General features: G+C 45.2%; 2 protein-coding genes across 2 annotated transcripts in view; one reads left to right on the forward strand and one right to left on the reverse strand.

The window, feature by feature from the left end:
- LOC118588480 (protein HIRA) overlaps positions 1–14269 on the reverse strand; it is an 81384-nt gene extending 67115 nt beyond the window's left edge. The window contains exon 1 of the mRNA XM_036194803.1: positions 13446–14269. Coding sequence (XP_036050696.1) covers positions 13446–13482 — 37 coding nt within the window. The 5' untranslated portion in view covers positions 13483–14269. The remainder of the gene's footprint in view (positions 1–13445) is intronic.
- On the forward strand, positions 13787–18741 carry Mrpl40 (mitochondrial ribosomal protein L40). The gene is made up of 4 exons (XM_036194807.1): positions 13787–14520; positions 15125–15208; positions 16815–16973; positions 18303–18741. Exons 1-4 carry the CDS (start codon positions 14468–14470, stop codon positions 18625–18627), a joined length of 621 nt encoding a protein of 206 aa, XP_036050700.1. The 5' UTR covers positions 13787–14467; the 3' UTR covers positions 18628–18741.
- Positions 18742–20595: the final 1854 nt, after the last annotated feature.

A 20595-nucleotide genomic window follows, 5' to 3' on the forward strand; every position in this document is an offset into this window, starting at 1 on the left:
AGTTTTGATAAGAAATTATACTAAACTTGTTTTAAGTTTTTTGTTGTTGTTGTTGTTGTTGTTTAGTTAGTTGGTTTCGGTTTTTTTGGCAAGGTCTCACTATGTAGCTCTGGCTGGCCTGAAACTATATATAGACTAGTCTGGCCTTGAACTCTCAGAATGATGCTTCTGCATCCTGAATACTAGAATTACAGGTGTGCACCACCACTCCTGGCTTACCTTCTCTTAGTTCTAAATTTATCAGTATTTATTGAGACATACTCTATTGGGTACTTCCTGGGGCAGAATGCAATAAGTGAAGGCCTTAAATTAACCAATCTCCAGTTCCCAGGACATTCACAGCATGTTTCAGGCTAATCTTCCCAGTGAGCTGGGACGTATAAAAGCCCAGGGAAGCCGGGCGGTGGTGGCACATGCCTTTAATCCCAGCACTCGAGAGGCAGAGCCAGGTGGATCTTTGTGAGTTCGAGGCCAGCCTGGGCTACAGAGTGAGATTCAGGACAGGCACCAAAACTACACAGAGAAACCCTGTCTCAAAAAAAAAGCCCAGGTAGAGGGGTATGATGATGTGAACCTGTAGTCCTGACAAGGAGACCATTTAATGTTCTAAAGGTAGACTCCTCGAAACTCAGGAACTAAAAAACTTGTAATTTTCAGCAAGTCCCTGAAGCTGACCAGCTAAGAACTGCAGGTGAAGCACAAGATACTCTCAGACCACTGAGCCATGGACAGTCCTGCAGTGAGTTAACTCTTGGGCTCCAGTTTCCAAGAGTTGTCACTCTCACTAGCACGGGCTTTTGGAAATGCAGCTGTCTCTCCGTGTTCCTGCTCCTGTTAAGTAACCCTTCTCTATGTCCCTTTAAACAGCACCAATAAACTCACTACTTTACCAAGCTGGATTGGATGGTATCTCCGTGTTGGTCTGTTGTTGATACCTTAGCTGAGTTGAGCAGAAATTTGCTCACATCTATCTCTCCATAGCGCCACACAGCACACATGGTAGAAGAGAACTGAATCTCCTAAGTGTCCTCCTCTGACCTGCAGTACAGCCTACGGTAAACATGTGTACACCCTACATTGAAAATTAGTGTGTATACATCAAGGGATGCTGCCAACAGAATAAAAAGGCATGAGAGAAAGCTTTTGCAAATGACATCTGATAAGAGATTGATAAAAAAAAAAAAAAAAAAAAAAACAGACACAGGGAAGACTAGAAAAGTGACGAGCACTGACTGCTCTTCCAGACGCCCCAGGTTCAATTCCCAGCAACCACAGGGCAGCTCACAACTGTCTGTAACTCTAATTTTAGGCGATCTGACACTTTCTGGCTTTTGAGGGCAACAGGCATACATGTGGAACCCAGACATACATGCAGGCAAAACACCCATACACATAAAAATTAAAATTAAAATATTTAAAGCAAAAATGGACAGACAGTTCGGTGGCTAAGGGCACATGCTGTTCTTAGAGAGGACCTGAATTCCGTTCCCAGCACCCATCAGGCAACTCATAACCATATATGACAACCTTGGCAACTCATAATCATCCACTCTAGGAGCTCTTCATCCACAAATAACTGCATTCATGCTCAGACATATAATAAAAGCAACGTTTAAAAAAATAATAAACACGGGACTTAAATATACATTTTTCCCATGAAAATATTAATTGTCAGGAAGCAATGAAAAGATACTCATTCTCATCAATCCTGAAATCCAAATCATAACAAGGTATCTATCATGTCACTTCAGTCATAATAAAGGTTACTATCCAGCAAGCTATAAAATGACAAATATTAGCAAGAATGTGGAGGAAATGGAAACTGTGATTTCAAAAATGGGTTTGGTTTTTTTTTTGGTTTTTTTTGGTTTTTTTTTTCAAGACAGGGTTTCTCTGTGTAGCTTTGCGTCTTTCCTGGAACTCACTCTGTAGCCCAGGCTGACCTCGAACTCACAGAGATGCACCTGCCTCTGCCTCCTGGGTGCTGGGATTAAAGGCGTGCGCCACCAACGTACGGCCAAAAATGTTAAACATGGTATCACCACGATATTAAAGTTTGAGGGCTAATTAGAAACAGAATAACTATGATAATCCAGCAATTTTACTTCTAAGTACATATCAAATAAAGCAAAGAACAATCAGACTGCAACCCATAGAACCAGGGAGGCTATATAGCAAAGGGGACCCTAGGATAACTGTGGCTTATAATAAGTTTTGATTTTACTCTATTACTGGGCAAGCCTCAATGAAACATTTCACTATTAGAATAAGAATTTATACTGTATCAAGCTGATAATAGATAGATAGATAGATAGAAAGAAAGAAAGAAAGAAAGAAAGAAAGAAAGAAAGAAAGAAAGAAAGAAAGGAAAGAAATGAAATGAAAAAAAGGAAGAAATAGTAGTGGTCATGTTATACATGATAAAGGTTTGGGACTGGTGTGTAAGCGAGAAGACAGATTGTCAGATGATGCATTGTAAATGATGAATAAATATTTTCCTAAGGGAGATATCTCCAAAAAAAAAGTACATATCAAAATAAGCTGAAAGCTGAGTCTTAAGAAAAAAGGTCAGCCTGAGTTATAAAGCAAGACTGTCTCAAAATACAAACAAAAGCGAGTGCTGGAAAGATGGCTCAACAGTTAGGAAGACTGGCTGCTCTTCAGAGGACCTGGGTTCAGTTCCCAGCACCCATACGGAATCTCACAGCCATCTATAATTCCATCCTAGGGGATCCAATGCCCTCCTCTAGCTTCCAAGGGTACCAGGCACATACATGTTGTAGACATACATTCAGGCAAAAATACCCACACATATAAAATAAAAATAATTTTTAAAGTTTATTTAAAACAAAAAACACAACCATGCACAAAATACAAACAAAAAGGAATTTATCTATGGTAGAGTACTTGCCTAACATGCATAAAGTCCTGGGTTCAACATCCAGAATTGGAGGGAAGGGGTGTGTGTGTGTGTGTGTGTGTGTGTGTGTGTGTGTGTGTGTGTGTTGAGAATTGTAATTCTTGGAGAAAAGCCACACCCATGTTAAGCATTGTACAAGGCCAACAGAATGTTAAGAGAACTGGAATATTATTATTATAAGTTGGGAGCCAAAGTTATCTTGGGCTATATTTAGAACCCTTAATAGCCATATATTTCCCATCTCTGTGTGACCTAATATCCTTGTGACTAGGTAAAAATTGTGAACTATATACGAACAGACCCCCAGTTCCCAACTCAGTATCTGAGGCCTATCACAGACTTCCATGCTTTGCTGTAACCACCTTCTTAATGTTTCCAGTGTCTTGATTCATAACTTTCTTTGCTCCGTTATTATGAAAACTTCATCAAACTTTTGCCCCACTAGAACATGGTATTTGGGGTAACCTCAATCCACTTCCCCGGCTGTGATCATTCATGTGGCTCCAGAATAAACTCTTTTACTCAAGGTATGGTTTTGCCTTTAAAGACATACATACTACACATGATGTTATACTGACTCTCAGTCATATAATACTCTATGTCCTAGTCAGATGCAAACATATTATATAAAATGGATGAATTATGATACATGTAAAGTATTCCTTGCCTGAAATGCTTATGACTGTTTCAGATTCTAAGAACTCACTATACAGACCAGACTGGCTACAAACTCACAGAGATCTGACTACCTCTGCCTGCCTCCTGAGTGCTAAGATTAGAGGTGTGCACCACCACATCCCACTAGAGTCTAACTTTATATGTATAAGATCTCTTGGGAACTGGATCCAAGTCAAAATAGAAAATTCATTTCTACTTCATATACACAGTATCTAAAAACATGTCTCATGGTATGGAATTCTATACTGTGACATCACGGTGGCACTGAAAGTTTTGAATTTTGGAGCATCCTAGATTTGGGATTAGGGATACTCAGCCTCTAGATATGCATACATACCCACATGAAATAATCTGTACTACAAGATTATCAACTCACTCAGATAGAATCATTGCCTGAATCTCCACACAGCTTCCTAAGAGTCTCCCGTTCCCTCTTCCTCTTGTTGTGGTATAGCTATTCCCTGTGGGCATAACATGACAGTGACCATGAGGAAGCAGAGATTTCATTGGTGACCTACAGAATACCTTGACCTTAAAGTCAAAGCAAAGAAATAAGCAAAAATATGCAGTGATGACCAGGTCAGCGATAGCTAGGTCAGTGATGACTTGGCCTATGGTTAGCAGCAACAGAACTACTATAATTCTCTCACAAAAAAGCAAAGTAAAGTCACAGAATCCTAGGCCGAGATTCCCCTTGAATTACTTCCTGTCTCCCAGCTGCATGGAAGGCACGTGAATCTACAGGAAGTGCCAAGCTGACTGAGGATGGGGCAACAGCAGCACTGCAGTTTTCATGTCTGTCCCCGTGCTCCCGTAACCAACGCACTGATCACCAAGCTGAACTGGTTTGTGTGAAACTCTTTCTCTGGTCTGTCAGGGCCCCATCTGAGGTGAACAAATGGAGGTCTTAGTGTCTTCCTAGAAACCCAACACACACTCCCAGTCTAACCTCAGCATCCCTCCAAGACCTTGTCAAATCACTCCAGATGCAGTCCCACTGTCCCTTTCTGGCCTCACCTCTCTAAGTTCTTGGTCTTGCCACTGCTCACACCACAATGCCATCGGCACCTTTCTTTAAAAAGCCAGGCAGTTCTGGTGGATCTACCTAGGCTGTGCTTCCCTCATAGGGCACTTTCTACATCTCTCTCAAGCCTATAGTGGATGCACCAAGACAGCTTCCAGCAGTCCTTATTTCAGCAACTGTGCACATGAGTACAAAGGCCTTGGCCCCTCAGTCTGTTTTAGGAGAACTCAGCTCCATAAATACCCACATAAAGCCATCTGTGACTATCACAATCATCACCACCTCAGTCAAATATAATCATCTCTTGTCTGGATCGCCAGAACAGCTTCCTAAGAGTCTCTCAGCTCCTGCTTCCTCCTGTTGTGGTATGGCTACTTCCTCCCCACAAGACCATCTGTGGCTCCCACTCTGCCTCCATTCTAACTCACCTTCTGTTCACAATACTTTTTAAATTCACATTTGTGTGACTCCCCAATAACCCTCCCGTGTACAAAACTCTCAGGTGGGCAACTTTTGCAGCAAAGTGTTTGCCCAAATATTAGCTGCTTATTCAGGCTTTGCCCAAAGCACCTTTTAATTTTCCTACCCAAGGTGGTTACAGTAGCACATATAGGTAGTTCCAGAAACGTGGGAGATAGAAGGATCTCTTGAGTTTAAAGCTGAAATTCTCCATACCCATCTTCCCCTCGTGTTGCTTTTATCTCTGTCTGTTGTTCCTGTCCACACTGACCTACCTGCTCCCCGTTGATGGCTCTTGCTCAGGATGTCTCTTTGCTCTCTGGCCTTACCTGCAATGCTGTTGTCCTTGACATTTTTCACATGACAACATACTTGTTATCATCAGATTTACCAGGCAGACACTGATGGTTTTCATCCTTCTTCTAGTACAGAGTAGTTGTCACTTGCTAAGCGGCTACTCTGGAAGTTCTCTCCCTATACCACCTCTTTCCTATGAACAAAATACCTACCCCAGGCTCTCCAGATGGACGGCTTCAGTCTGGGATGCTATTTAATTTCCTACTGTTTCTAGCTCTTAGCCCACTCCCTGGCAGTTAGCCCTTGGTATTTGTCACATGGGTAGATTTATTATATTCTCTGCAGGATGATCTTTGGAAAGTGCCAGAGCCCTGACATCTGCTCCAACAATCATCTATCCTTGGACCTCAAAGGAGACTTGCTGCCCCTTTTGTCTATTCCTCACTACGGTGCTATTTTCCAGAACAATCAATCACCCTATAAGCTTAGTCTGTCTTGTGTTGGTTAATACAGCAGGTAGATGTTAGTTTAGGAATAAGTTTTGACCTAAATGGGTTTTCTTTTTGCCAGGGGAGGGGTGATTGTCAGTCATATGCTATCTATTCTATTTACACATTTCCTTTCTTAAAATAGAAAACTACAAGAACCCACCTTCAGGGTTCTTAAACTTTAGGTCAGAACCCCCTATTTGAGAGCCACAAAAAATTTAGCACCAATAAAAGGTTTCCAATTGCACAATGACCAAAAACTCAAGCTCAAATCTGTAGTGGCTCTGAATGTTTCTGCAGTTCTTGCCTATGTTGTCCTGCAGTCTCAGTTCTAAACATACAACATGCACACTTTCACTGCACATGCAATCATGCAAAGTAGCATCCCTTGACACAGCTCAGCTCAGATTCAAAATTATTCTTTTACTGTGCAGACAGTGTTTTTAGCTTATAGAAAGATATTAGTTTGGACTATGTTGAATTAGAATGTGTAACTTTAAAGTTGCTATTTGATTTACTGATTTCAGTTTCACAAGAAACTAATGAGTTTGGCTTGGCATTAGAATAGTACTTCCAACAATTCCTAAAATGTCCCTAAACATACTTCTGCTATTTTGCAATATGTATTTATAGGAAGTAGTTTTCAACATTGACAATTATAAAGTCAAAATATTGACTCTGAAAAATGTCGACGATTCTTTACATCATACGGTATCAACTATTGAGCTGATTCAATTCTTCATGTAAAACTAAACATATCCATCTCAGTAGTATGTAAATTTGCTTGACTCCAATAAGTGGTAAAATTATATATCAAATAACTGCTTTAAAATAAAATTTATTATTAGTCAGTAAATGTTTGACTGGTATACTAATTTTATGTGCTTATATAGCCAAAATCGCATAAAAAATTTTTGGGTGAAAAGTGGTCAAGAGTGGAACAGTTGCCAGGTGTGGTGGCACACACCTTTAATTCCAGCATTTGGGAGGCAAAGGTAGGATAATTTCTTGAGTTCTGGGCCAGCCTGGTCTACAAATCAAGTTCCAGGACAGCCAGGATTACACAGTGAAACCCTGTCTTGGAAAAAAAAAAAAAAAAAATAGTTTAAACCATAACAGAGCTGGTAAGAATGGCTCATGGCTCAGTGGTTAAAGGACACAGGCCTGAGTTTGATCCCTGGTTCCCACAAGGTGGCAGGAGAGAATTGACTCTTCAGAGTTCTCCTTGATTTCTATACCCACAATGTGCCTATGAGCTCGGTTTTTTCTCTCTTCCCTTCCCCCTACACAAAAACAGATACATAAATAAGCAAAATTTAAGAAGTTCTGACATAATGAATTCCTTAGATAGAAGCTTAGACAAAATGTTTCCTTATCACTGGAGACCCCAGCAGATTCCACCAGAAAGTCTGATCTATAAAAAGACACAGCTAGGATAAACAAGAAGCAAGACAAGGGTAGTGGTCACCCACCCACCAGGTACCTTTCAACCCCTTCTTCCAGGATCCAGCACACTTAAGTGTTTACTAATCGATCAGGTGAATACATGCCAGGCACTGTTCTTTGGCAATAAAACACAAGCCAAGACAAAGTGTCTGCCTACAGAAGGCAATCTCCAGTGAGTTCCAATTTTATTTTACCCAAGTGTCGATCTCTACCCATATAAGCCAGTAGGCAATAGTAACCAGGACAAGAGAAGACATATAACCTAGAAGGTCTAATCAGGCTAACAGGGAGACTCAAGGTCCAAGGCTAGAACACAGGTCCTCCCTCCTGCTCCTCCCAGAAAACAGCTTTGATTTCCCCCATGACCAGAGAATTCTCAAAAACCAAATGCCAGAGACATTTCTTCAAGCAACTCAAATGAAATCTACTGAGCGCCAAGGTACCAAATGACTACAAAAAAGGCCACAGAACAATGACCTCTAAGCATAATATTCCTTGTATCAAGTGCCATTCAGTTTCTGAAAGCTGTCCTTCTGAAGAAAATAGTCCCCAAGCTCCCCAAGAAGACAGAGGTGGTCAGAATCAGCATGAGACCATTACTTGGCAAGTTAAAAAGAATCCTGAGTTGGTCTAGATAGAATTACCAACTCATTTCCTTCATATCTGGTATCGTCTTGGAGAAGTCTGCAGAACTCAGCCACAGTTTGTGAGCGTGTCCTTTTGGTTACAAACCGGCTGACATATTCAGACCCAGTGAAGTCTTGCAGAAGCTGGACACAGAAGCCCCCAGCAAATATCTTGCTAGCTTAAAATAGTATTACATGGCAGGTTTTTTTGTTTTTGTTTTTGTTTTTGTTTTTGTTTTTGTTTTTTTGGTTTTGCGAGACAGGGTCTCTCAGTGTAGTTTTTGGTGCCTGTCCTGGATCTCGCTCTGTAGACCAGGCTGGCCTTGAACTCGCAGAGATCCACCTGGCTCTGCTGGGATTAAAGGTGTGCCACCACTGTCCAGCCATGTGGCAGTAATTTTAAAAGTACTTGGCACTCACAGGCATACCAGTTTAGGAACGTTAGCACACACGCCCCAGTCTAGAGACTGTTCTGTAGAAAAAGGCAGGCAGAAAACAAAAAGAACCTCGAGATTCTGCTAGCAAAGAAGAGGGCAGACAACCCAGAGGGTCAGCAGTACCCCCCCACACACTATTTAACAGCCCCACCCAGTTCTCTGGGTGATTTTGCTGATCTTGGCAAGAACATAAAATGTGTTTGCATCAATTTTTAGACCCCAGGGCTTAGTCCAGATCTGTGTCATTTGCTAGGCCTCTGAAAGTAATTATGTTACACTAGCAACATTTAGGTAAATTGTGGGGTCAAGGCAGACACAGTACATATCCTTTCCATGGACACCCACAAGACTCAAGATTGGGACAATTACACCAGGCCTCCATTTGGCTTCATTGGTCAGAGCCAGGGGCTGCCCATGTGTTCCTCCCAGCTGTCTAACTATGAGTTATGAATCTCCTTATAAAGTTTAAAGTTTATTTCCTTTCTTTTTTTTTTTTTTGAGCTGAGGATCGAACCCAGGGCCTTGCGCTTGCTAGGCAAGCGCTCTACCACTGAGCTTAATCCCCAACCTAATGTTTATTTTCAACCACTTATTAGATTAAAATTTCTAAAACAAAAAATATACACTATATGTAGTGTGTGTGTGTGAAAGAAAGAATCTCAATCTAGAGCCCAGGCTGGCCTCAAACTCACTGCAATGTGGTGGGTATTGTGTTCCCTGAAATAAACATATCTGGGGTCAGAGAACAGACAGCCACTAGAACAAAGCCAAAAATGGTGGCTAGAAAATGGGTCAAGCAAGCCATAACAGAAGTTGGGTGGTGGTAGCACATGCCTTTAATCCTAGCACTTGGGAGGCAGAGCCAGGTGGATCTCTGTGTGTTCAAGGCCACTATAGAAACAGCTAAGCATGTTGACCCAGAAACCCAACCTTTAATCCCAGGGAGTGGGGGCAGGAAGAGAAAGGTATATAAGGCATGAGGACCAGAAACTAAAGGAGTAAAGCATGTAGTTAGTTAAGCATTTGGTTGGTTAAGCGTTCAGGCTTTGGAGCAGCATAGTTCAGCTGAGATTCATGTGGAGGAGGACTCAGAAGCTTCCAGCCTGAGGAAAAAGGATCACCTGAGGAACTAGCAAGGTGAGATAGCTGTGGCTTGTTCTGTGTCTCTGATCTTCCAGCAATCACCCCAATAACTGGCCTGGGATTTGATTTTATTAACAAGTACCTTTAAGATTCCTGCTACACTGCAATCCTCCTGCCTCCTGGATGCTGGGTTTACAGTCAAGAACCACCATGTACACTTAATAGATCTCAATAAATGTTAAGGGGCTGGGGGACAGTGGGATGGCTCAGTTGGTAAAGTGCTGGCCATACAAGTACAAGAGGCCTGAATTCTTACACTGGTACCTACATAAAATGCCAGTTTCACCCCACACCAGTAATCCCAGCACTTGGGAGGCAAAGACAGGAGTGTCTTGGGAGATCACTGGCTAGTCAGTCTAAGCCCAAAGGACAAGTTCCAGTGCAGAATGAAACACTGTCTCCTAAGGGAGAGGGCAACAGAAGAAACTCAACACTGACCTCTGGCACCCATGTGCACACTCACAAACACACAAATAATAAGCAAACAAGCAAATACATAAATGTCTGAGTGAATTCCACAGGGGCATCGGGAAATGGCTCAGTGAGTAAAAAGAGCTTGCCATACAAGCATGAGGACCTAGGTAAAAATCCCCAGCACCCACACAAAAATTCAGAAATGTCTGCTCATCCATCTGTAACTCCAGCTTGGGGGAGATGGGCAAGAAGGGTAATCAATGGAACTTCCTGGTTGCCAAAGTAGCTCTAGACTCAATGAGAGACACCGCAACAGAGTGGTGAGAAAGCAGGGCACTTGACATCCTCGCCTAGCCTCCAAATGTGTGACACCATACGCATTTGCACATACATGTGCACATACAGCACACACCCACACAAAAGAAAACACCATCGCCCACCTCTTCTCTGTATTCTTCCTCCAGAATACTTAAGAAATGAACTCAAAAAATGGCGTGTGTCTTTACTACACACATTAACTTTCCTGTTTCTACAGTGCCTCCCATCTTTCTCATCCGGCCTTTCTCACACCTGGCCTTTCCTCCCTCTCAGCACATCTTACCAACATCTGGAGACCACACTCTAAGTCCTACAAGGACTTCCGAAGACATAGGCTAGGTGTCCAGAAACCTCAACAACACTCCGCTCCTCGAACTCAAAAAAGAAAGTCATGACTCCACCCATCCCCCAACCACATCTCCTCCTTTCCTTCCTCAGCTTACCTTCTTCAGCATTCTGTCTCCTGAACAACTCATCTACACAGTGCATTCACACTTGGAGACAAGCCCTTATTTAACTCACTCTTTCTGCCTCAGCCTCCCCAATAAACTATAATCACAGGTATGTGCCACAACTAGCACCCACACACAATCTTAACCTTACTCAGGAAGGAAACTTATTTTGGCCATGATTAAAGTAAACTATATGGCCAAGTATGATAGTACATGCCCTTAATCTCAGCACTTGAAAGGCAGAGGCAGAAGGATCTCTGAGTTCTGGGACAGCCAGGGCTACCTTGTCTCAAAAAATAAACAAATAAGTAAAATATAGTCAACAACACTACATCTCAAAACTGTATGTGTGTTAAGTGTACTGCATATAACATCAATATAAATAACTGATACTAATTTTTATTTTGTATCATACTTTAGGGACAATCATTTACATTGAGTACAAGGTGAAGAAATATGTCTTTTTTACATGATTTCACCAAGGCCTAGAATTAGTAAAGCGAAGAACCCTTAACTAGTATATGATGTTATCTTGAATTCAGTCTAAATCCACATCCAAGGCAAATTTCAGTGCAAATGACAATGTCAAGATTTACTAACATTCTGATAACCATAGACCAAAACATCTCAAGTGGAGGTGATTTGGACTAACAAGTGGACATCAGTAATGTCACAGATATTTTTGGAAAGTAAGTAGGCAGTTATGATGGTGGGTGCTGCTGACACCTAAGTAAAGATCACACAATACTCAGGGCAGCCCCTAAAACAGCTGTGTGACTGAAAATGTCAATTGTGCCAGAGCTGAGAAAATCCTGTGTGAGAGGTTCTCTAGTACTGGGCTAGAGAAATGAAGACCAACAAACACTTCTCTCTCTCCCTTTTAACCCCTTCTAGTATTCTAGCTACCTTGTCTAAATGGATCCCCTGCCATCTCTGGGGAAACCGTTAGCTCTCTTTTCCTCCCCTCTCCAAACTTTCAGACCTCAGAAAGTATGTTCATGCTGTATAAGGAGACAGGAAACACAACTGCTGAGTGAGAAAGCCAGGAAGTACAACCATGCATCACCTCCAATGCAGTGGGGCAGTCCATTCATCCAAAGGAAACTTGCTTTTATTAGCTACTACCATTCAGGGTCTGGCTAGCAAGCAACTTTCACTACTCACTGCCATCTTTGGTGACTCAAAACATCATCCTCTCCAAGACAGACAATTTAAGAGAGGGAGGAAATTTGCTGAAGTTTCAACATCTTTTATCATTAATAAACATTATCACTTAAATTTTCTTTTGTTTTGTTTTGTTTTTTCGAGACAGGGTATCCCTGTATAGTTTTGGTGCGTGTCCTGGATCTCACTCTGTAGACCAGGCTGGCCTCGAACTCACAGAGATCCGCCTGGCTCTGCCTCCCGAGTGCTGGGATTAAAGGCGTGTGCCACCACCGCCCGGCTCACTTAAATATTTTTAATTAAAAAAACTCATACGCTGGGCGGAATCCCAGCACTCTCTGTGATCTCTGTGAGTGTGAGTTCGAGTGAGATCCAGGAGAGGCACCAAAACTACACAGAGAAACCCTGTCTCGGAAAAAAAAAGAAGAAAATTCATACAATGTATTTTGATCATATTCTTGCCCCCCACCCCCATCACTTAGATTTCTAATGCACTTCTGGGCTGAGAACTTTCTGTTCTTAGGTGAAGAGAGCAAATATCCACACTTTGGACCCACCACTCTCCTTGCCTGTGACCCAAAAAACAGATGTTTGGCTGTAGCAGTAAAAAGCTTCCCGGACCAAATACTAAATAAAAAGGCCACGTGGATTTTTAAAAAGAAAAATGCATCTACTTGTCTTCTTGCTTTACACCCACCCTCCCCCCACACACACACAACTGTAGCTCCCTCTAGATGTATTACAAAGTAGAAACGATGAACAAGGCAGTATCAGGGAGACTCTTCTCCCTTTGGGCAGGGGGTGGCTGTTCCCAGAGACTCAAGTACTAACAGCTGGGGAAGGGCTCTAGGTCTTCTTCGCTCCGCAGAGCAAGCGGTTCTCCACAAAACTTGATGCTCTGCACCAGCCATCTCCACCAGGGTATATGATATGAGTCCGTTCTTTGAAGTCACTATCACACATCCAAAGTCGCTCGTCTCCTACAACCTGTACACTACTGGCCCCGATCTTACTCTCCAGCCCTGCACTAAATGTGATTCCTTCCTGGTCCTCCAAAGGACCCTGCTCCCAGGACCTTCCCAGGGCCGCAATAGCCTGAGTGGGTGCACTGTCACCAGCTCCAGGCCTCAGAAGCGGCAGTTCAGTCAGTCTCTCATGCAGATTCTAGATCTCCACCGAGCCACTGAAAGGCCACAAGGGGGATGTCGCCCCAGTTTCGTACACACTAAAACCATCTGAACACATATTGGACGGAGAAGCCGGGTGGCAGCACCATGCCGATGCCCAGGCCGGCTCACAGAAGCCAGGCGCCAGGCACTACAGACTAGGGGTCGGCGGCGCAGGACCCAGCGCCATTGCTTGGGGCGAAGGCGGACTTCTCTGCAACCAGCCCGAAGCACGTGCCCGGGCTCGCGGGTATCTAGGAGCCCAGGACAAAGTCGGCTCTCGCCCGCCCTGCAGCTCCAGCACCCGGCACCCGCGTCTGAGCAAGGCGGGCAGGGCTTGCCCGCGCCGCAAGCCAACTCCAGACCCCACCCCGATGCAAGCTCGGCCGCCCACGACTCCTGCGCGCACTCACCATTGTGGTTGACCCAGGTTGGCTTCAAGAGCTTCATTGTTCGGCCGCCGCCGGGCTGAGGCCAGAGCCGTGTCCCTCAGCGCGCCTGGGCCATGGAGCCGCCGCCGCTTCCTCCCGCGCCGCCTGCCCTCCGGCCGCCGCCCACCCTTGCCCTCAGCGCCGCCGCGCCATCGCCGGCCCGCGCCCCCAGCCGCCGCCACAGCCGCCTCCTGCGCTCGGCCGCCGCCGCCGCCGCCACAGCCGCATCCCCTGCGCCGCTCCTCCTCCGGCGGCTCCGGGGCAACGCCGGAAGTCACGGCGCGCACCTGCCAAATCGCCCCGGCGGGAAACCGCTCCCTACGCGGACGGGGCCGCCTCAGCTCTTTGGCAGGCAGGGGGAGCGCGGGGCTACTCCGCTCTGGGTCTGGCGCGGGCGCTGGTGAGGCTCGGTTTGGAAGGGCTGGCAGAGCCTCGAGGTTCCGCCCGGCGATGCGGGGGCCACGGTAGTGTCCAGGTCTCTAGCCCTACCTCCGCGGCTCCGAGTCCAGCTTAGTAACTAGCTTCCGTCATCCCTCAACACGCGCTAAGGGGCATCTCGCGAGCGCCATCCGGGCCGGCGCCAGCATGCAGCTAGCGGCAGACGGCAGCGGCCCTGGTCTCTAACGGATGCAGAAAAGAGCTAGCCTGGTGGAGGGGTACAGGGGGCTAGACGGGCGCATTTATTGCGGCGTTTGCAAGGACATGAACACATAGGCCAGGCGGAGCAGTGAGCAGCCACACCGGCACAGGAGTCACTTGGGCAAGGGCTGCAGGCCTGTACCGCAGCACCGACAGGAAGCGGAACGCCAGCCGCAGGGACGCTACGAAGCTAGCCGCGCTTGCCCGGGGCGGGGCTGCGTCGGGGGCGGGGCTAGAGGCGAGCTCGCCTCTCCGAATCCCCGACAGGAGAGTTCCGGGCCGCGGCTTGCCTGACCCTACTCAGTGCCGCGGGTCGGACCGCCCAGGTCCCGGAAGCTGCCCGCCTGCGGGTGGCGTGGAAAGCTATGGCTACCGCTGTGATGCTGTGTGCTGCGCGGGCTCTGCGGCCGCGGAGCTGGTGAGTGCCGACGCGGGTGGCGAAGTGCCCAGGGCGCGTGCGCGGGCTCTGCCCTGGCGCTGCTCTGGCACGTGCAGATTATTTCAGGAATAAATTGACCCCGTCTGTCGCAAATGATAATCTGAGCTGGGAATGTAGCTCAGTAGACAGACTACTTGCCTAAATCTGAAGCCTAAGTAAGGCTCCATCCTAGCGCCACAAAAACATTGGGCGTGGCGGCACACGCCTGCCGTCCCAGGGCTATGGAAGTAGAGGCTAGATCAGAAATTCAAGGTCATCAATAGCTACGTAGCACGTGTAAACCCCAGGCTATGTTACACTCTAATGAAAATCCTGCTAGAGCGAGTAGGGGCCCTCCCCAAAGTGCGAAACGAAGTTTTGAAAAATCTTCACTTTGACCTTGCTGTGAGCTAGGTAGGCACGGTGGATCAACCTAGGCAAGAGAATTGCCTCGAGTTCCAGGATAGCCCGAATTTCAGAGACTTTTGTCTGAAAAAAAGCAAAGTAAATACATACGCCCTCCAGGTTTTGGGAGCCCTGTGGTTATGTGTATGTGCCTTCTCTTTCCCAGTCGGGTCTTTATAAGTACCCTTCTCTCCTTCAGGATCCCTGGAATCTGCCACACACAAGCCAGACACACCCACCAGAGAGCTTCCTTGCTGTCCTTCTGGGAGCTCATCCCCATGAGGTAAAATTCAATGTGATCCTTAGCTCTTGGAGTGTGAGAAACACATGTGTGCATCTAACCAAAACAAAGCAAGATTGCCCAATAGCAGGTCAGTCCAGCAAGCTAATAATAGTTAAATGTAGGTAGATGCCTCTGTCCTTTCAACAAGTTGTATTACAATAGCATGTATGTTAGTAAAGTAGTTTAAATAAGTAGTGGTTAGCTTTGAGGAGTTCTGTCTCTCCAAGGGCTTTGCTCTTCCCTGCTCAGCTCATCCTTATTCATTGAGTGGGAGGAAGGTTCAAAGACTAATAATAATAGTTCCTCTAACGATTGGGGATTTAGCTCATTGGTAGAGTGCTTGCCTAGCAAGCACAAGGCTTTGGGTTCGATCCTCACCTCCAAAAAAAAAAAAAATAGTTCCTCTAGGAACTTTGGATACTTTCTTGGGACTTGATTTAGTCGATTTTAATGCTAAAGGGTTTGCTGATTGTTTTTTGAGACTTCTTTTTTATTGTATGTGCCTGTCATATGTTTTCAGGTGCCCTGGATGAGCCTTACAGATCCCCTAGAGTTACAGGCAGCTGTGAGCCCCAAGTGTGGGTGCTGGGAACAAAACTCCAGTCTTCTAAAGTAGCAAGTACTCTTAACTGCTGAGCCATCTCTCCAGCCCCAGATTTGCTTATTCCTAATGGCAAATTATGTCTGGGAAATGTGTTCCTAGAAGCAAACCAGATAATTGCCAAAGATTTAGGGCATGGAATTTTTTTTAATGTGTTATGTCTGGGTGTACATTGCATGCCTGAGGATCACAAAGGCCAGAAGAGGGTGCCAGATCCCTTGGAACTGAAATTAATGGTGATTGTGAGCCACCATGTGAGTGCTGGGAACCAAACCCAGGTCCTCTGCAAGAGCAGGAAGTGTTCCAAGACACTAAGCCATCTCGGACACCCTAAAAATTGACAACAAATTCTGAGAAGTAAATAAAGACATAGCCAGTCACTTTTACTGTCCTATCTCTTTTTTTTTTTTTTTTTTTTTTTTTTAATGTGAGTGAGCTTTTAATCCATTGCAGTAAGTAAATTTAGTTCAGTAAGTTCACTTCTCAGGGAAGTTTCAAGGTATCCCTGAGTCACAGACTGATACTTCCAAGCTAAGAATGTAGCTCAGTGTATTGAGTCCTTGCCTAGCATGCACAAAGCCTCCAGTTGAAGCCCCAACACCATAATACCAGGAGTGGTAGAAAATGACCATCTTGGCAGTCAGGAGGTAGAGACAGTAGGATCAGAGTTCAAGGACGTAGCCACATAGCTCCATGACTACATAGCTAGTTCAAGGCAAGCCAAGGCTATGTGAGAATGTGTCTTTAAAAAAACAAAAACTAAAACTAACACTGCCCCTTATTAAATACCTGTAGTTTTGTGCTGCTTCCTAGAGTTGATAGGACCCCTACAGTCCTCACGAAAACAATGGAATAAAAACTGTCTCTGTCACTAAGCTCATGGAGTCAGGACTGTGGGCAACTCTTTCTTGTAGTGTAAGGTCCAAGTGTGAGGCACTTCCTTTAGCATTGTGTCTGTCCTGGGGTTGAAGTAGGAGCACTAGGTGTCTGTTTCTCATCCACTAGAGCAGAACCTCTGCGAAAGAAGAAGAAGATAGACCCTAGAAAGGACCAAGCAGCAAAGGAGCGCTTGAAGAAGAGGATCCGGAAACTGGAAAAGGCCACCCAGGAACTAGTTCCTATTGAAGATTTTATCACCCCAGTGAGATTCCTGGATAAGTCAAGGTAAAGGATAAGTCTCCTTTAGGTTGACATCCTTAATGCAAAGGAATTCCCTCAAGTAGTTCTAGCTGAAGTTCAGGTCTGATGGGAACAGGTGAGTAGGGTTGACTCGGCCCTGGTCGGAGTCCTTTTCATCCTGATTGTGCTTTTTGGGAGTTTGGATCAGCTTTGCTCCGAGGGTCATGTTGTTCGTGTCCATGAGTGTTGACTGTAGCTCATGACACAGGCCTTGGCTCATGGCTCTCACCCCATCACCGCTGTAGAAAACTCTCAGCCTCTTCTACAGAGGTTCCTAGATGGTGTGTGTTGCAGTCATGTTGTGTGTAAGTTTAGCAGCTAGCTCATGCTTTCCTGGGAAAGTGAGCAGTTTGTAAAGCCCTACAAGATGGGAAGCGCTGGTGCTTTCCGGTGTTGTCTCTGAGATTTGGGTGTTTGTTCCTCTGTTCTTCTGTACCCTCTCACCAAAAGGAGGCTTTGCCTGGGGCAGAAACAGTGCACTGTAGTTCTCAGAGTATGTTCTTTCTCTGGCAGACAACAACTGCTGCCGTGTTCTACATTGTGTTCTTTTTCTTTCTTTTCTTAAGATTTATTTTTATTTATGTGTACTTGAGGTGTGTTTTATGCCCATGTGACTGCAGGTGCCCTAGTGGCCAGAAGAGGGCAGCAGATCCTCTAGAGCTGGAGTTAAAAGCAACTGTGAGCCACTTAATTCTGGTGCTGCAAAAGAAATTCTGGTCTCATTGGAGGCTAGCCTGGGCTATGTCTCAAAGAGAGGGGGTGGAGGAAGAGGTGCTGCAAGCATTTGGAACTGAGAGGAGATAGGAGAAGGGGGCCAAGAGAGCCACTCCTAAGCTGCATTAGTTATAAAGACAATAGGAACATGACGTTGGGGCTGGTGAGATGGCTCTGTGGGTGCACACACCTGTCACCAAACCTGACACATTGAGTCCAGTTCCTGGGACTCACAACTCCCATAAGTTGTCCTCTGACTTTTATATATTGTGTGTGTTTCCCTCTCTAAATAAAATACAATCAATTTTCTAAAAAATAAAAAATAAAGAAATAAAGAAATTCTGGTCCCTAAGAACAGTAAATGTTCTTAACCTCTGAATCATCTCTCCAGCCCTAACACTGCATTCTTAATTTACCCCAAATATACTATTTTTCTGAGCCCTGGTTGTGCCTGGCAGTGCCTGCTAGTAGGGCAGTGAAGTCATGTGTGCTGACATTGTCCCTCTCCTGCAGGGTCAGTCAGTCATGTGTGGTCACATTGTTCTCTGCAGCAGGGTCAGGACTCCTCAGCCTCACATCTTTGGACTTGTGTGTTCACAGACAGCGACTCCAGGAAGAGCTTTCTTCCGAGGAGAGTGAGCAAAGAGCTCTTCTGCTGAAGAGGTGGGCACTCTACAAGCAGCAGGAACATGAGGCAGAGAGGGACGCCATCAGAGCCATGCTGGAAGCCCAGCAGGAAGCACTTCAGGAACTGAAGCTTGAGTCTCCAGAGCTCTACGCTGAGGCCATAAAGCGAGACCCCAGCCTGTTCCCCTTTGAGAAAGAAGGGCCACATCACACGCCACCAATCTCTAACTACCAGGCCCCTGAAGGCAGGTACAATGACATCACCAAGGTGTACACACAAATAGAATTCAAAAGATAGAACTGAAAACTACTATCCTCAGAAGATGCTAGCCCCAGGAGTCGGAGCAATGAGCTGCAGTCTGTTTTCCACAGGTCATACATCCTGGGAACAAATAAAATGTAATCAAAAGCACCTCTGCCCTTTATTTCAGTCTAAATGAATTCACCTAAGTTGGGTGGGCTTTTCAGATGGGAAGACAATGAGAGAAAGACAACACTGACCCTCCAGTGGGGAAAACGTGGCTTAAAAATAAAAACTTTAGTTTCATTCTGAACTACTTACAGACGGCACAAAATAACCCAGAGGACCAGAGGTGAAACTTATGCCAGGTTTTGCCAGTTGGGCAAGTGTGCCAGAAGCTGGACCTTGCTGTGGGATAACTGCAAGGTTTCTCTGAGTTTTAAGGTCAGGAGGTGGGCATTAGAGAGTGGAAGAAGCTAGGAGTATGTTAGCGACAGCTAGAGCAGCCTCCAGAAGAGGGTGAGACCTGGCTGAGACTATTGCAGTTACTATGATTCATCTGAAATGATTCCTGTAACCCCAGCACTGGGAAGACAGAAGCAGAAAGATTGCCAGAAGTTAAAGGCTAGCCTGAGGTACAGTTTGAGACCCTGTGTCCTAAACAAAACCAAAACTCGGAACTAGTGAATGTAGTATTTCGTTCCAGCTGCCGTAACAAAATGCCATAGCATGGGCAGCTTACACAACGGAAACATTTTCTAGAACTCCCCAGGTTGAGGTCTTAGCATGCTTGACCTCTCCCGAAGCGGCTCCTTTGGTTTGCAGGTGGCCTCCTTGTCTTCACAGATGTTGTTCAGTCCTTGTTTATCATCTTATGAAGGCACTATGCATGTTGCCATACAGCAAACTTAATGGTCTCATTTTAGCCCAATTACCACATCCTGAGGTGCCAGGGGCAAGGGCTTCAACATGTGAACTTTAGTGAGAAGGTTTTGATCAGCAATCCAAACCCAGTAGCAGCAGAGTGCCATTTTTCCTAGTGACTCAGTGCAACTGCAGAAATGCTTTGGCATTTGCTGATGGGAACTTGGGTTTGAATATGAATTTAGATTTTTTTTTTTTTTTATTGGAGCTGAGGATCGAACCCAGGGCCTTGCGCTTGCTATGCAAGCACTCTACCACTGAGCTAAATCCCCAACCCTTGAATTTAGATTATTGAGGGCTGGTGATACAACTTAGTGGTAATAGTCTACCACATGTGAGGTTCTGGCTTCGACTCCAGCATCACACACCAAAAAAGTTTCTTTTTGTTTATTGTGGCAAAAGACAAAAATTTACTCTCTTGACCAGTTCCTGCTGATTCAGTGGTATATTTCTGTGTTTATAGTATATAATCTACTGACAGTATATTTATAATGCTATCTTCATATTTCCAGGACTTTGCATTATGAAACAGAAAACTATACCTATTAAAGAACTCCCACCAACTATGGCACATGGCTGTAGTTCCAGCTACTTGGGAGATGGGGGCAAGGGGATCTCAAATTTGGGGCTAACCAGGGCTATATCACGAAACTTACCCATTCCTCTATTCTCCCAGCCCAACCCCCACCATTCCTTCTGTCTATCAGACGACTCATACTCATGTGCTTCACATACGTGAAATCAGCATTGACCTCTGCCTGGCCTAATTTCTCTAAGCATATTGCCTCTGTTTTTTAATTTTTTTAAAAGACTGCCCAAAGTGGGCTCAACTGATCCCCCTGCCTCAGCCTCCCAAGTAACTGCTTCCTTGGGTGTGCCACCACACACACACTGCTGGGTTAGCGTGGGGTTGAGACCAGGTCTCACTGTTGTAACTCAGCTGGCCTTGATCCCTCATGTGTTTTGTTTTCTGTAGGGTGATGAGTTGGGTGAATAAAGCATATTTTGTTTATCCATTCATCATGTTGCTTCTGAGATTTGGCTGTCAGGAACGCAGCTGCTCTGATCACAGCTGGACCGATCTCTTCAAGACCTTCCTTT

The sequence above is a fragment of the Onychomys torridus genome, chromosome 8, assembly GCF_903995425.1.
Source record: "Onychomys torridus chromosome 8, mOncTor1.1, whole genome shotgun sequence".
NCBI classification, from domain to species: Eukaryota; Metazoa; Chordata; class Mammalia; order Rodentia; family Cricetidae; genus Onychomys; species Onychomys torridus.

What these genes read in the sequence shown, in the direction of transcription:
- Mrpl40 (XM_036194807.1), top strand. Translation starts at nt 14,468, where the DNA reads ATGGCTACCGCTGTGATGCTGTGTGCTGCGCGGGCTCTGCGGCCGCGG. An exon ending in GCTCTGCGGCCGCGGAGCTG is followed by an intron (nt 14,521 to 15,124) that starts GTGAGTGCCGAC and finishes TCTCTCCTTCAG; the next exon opens with GATCCCTGGAATCTGCCACA. An exon ending in AGATTCCTGGATAAGTCAAG is followed by an intron (nt 16,974 to 18,302) that starts GTAAAGGATAAG and finishes GTGTGTTCACAG; the next exon opens with ACAGCGACTCCAGGAAGAGC.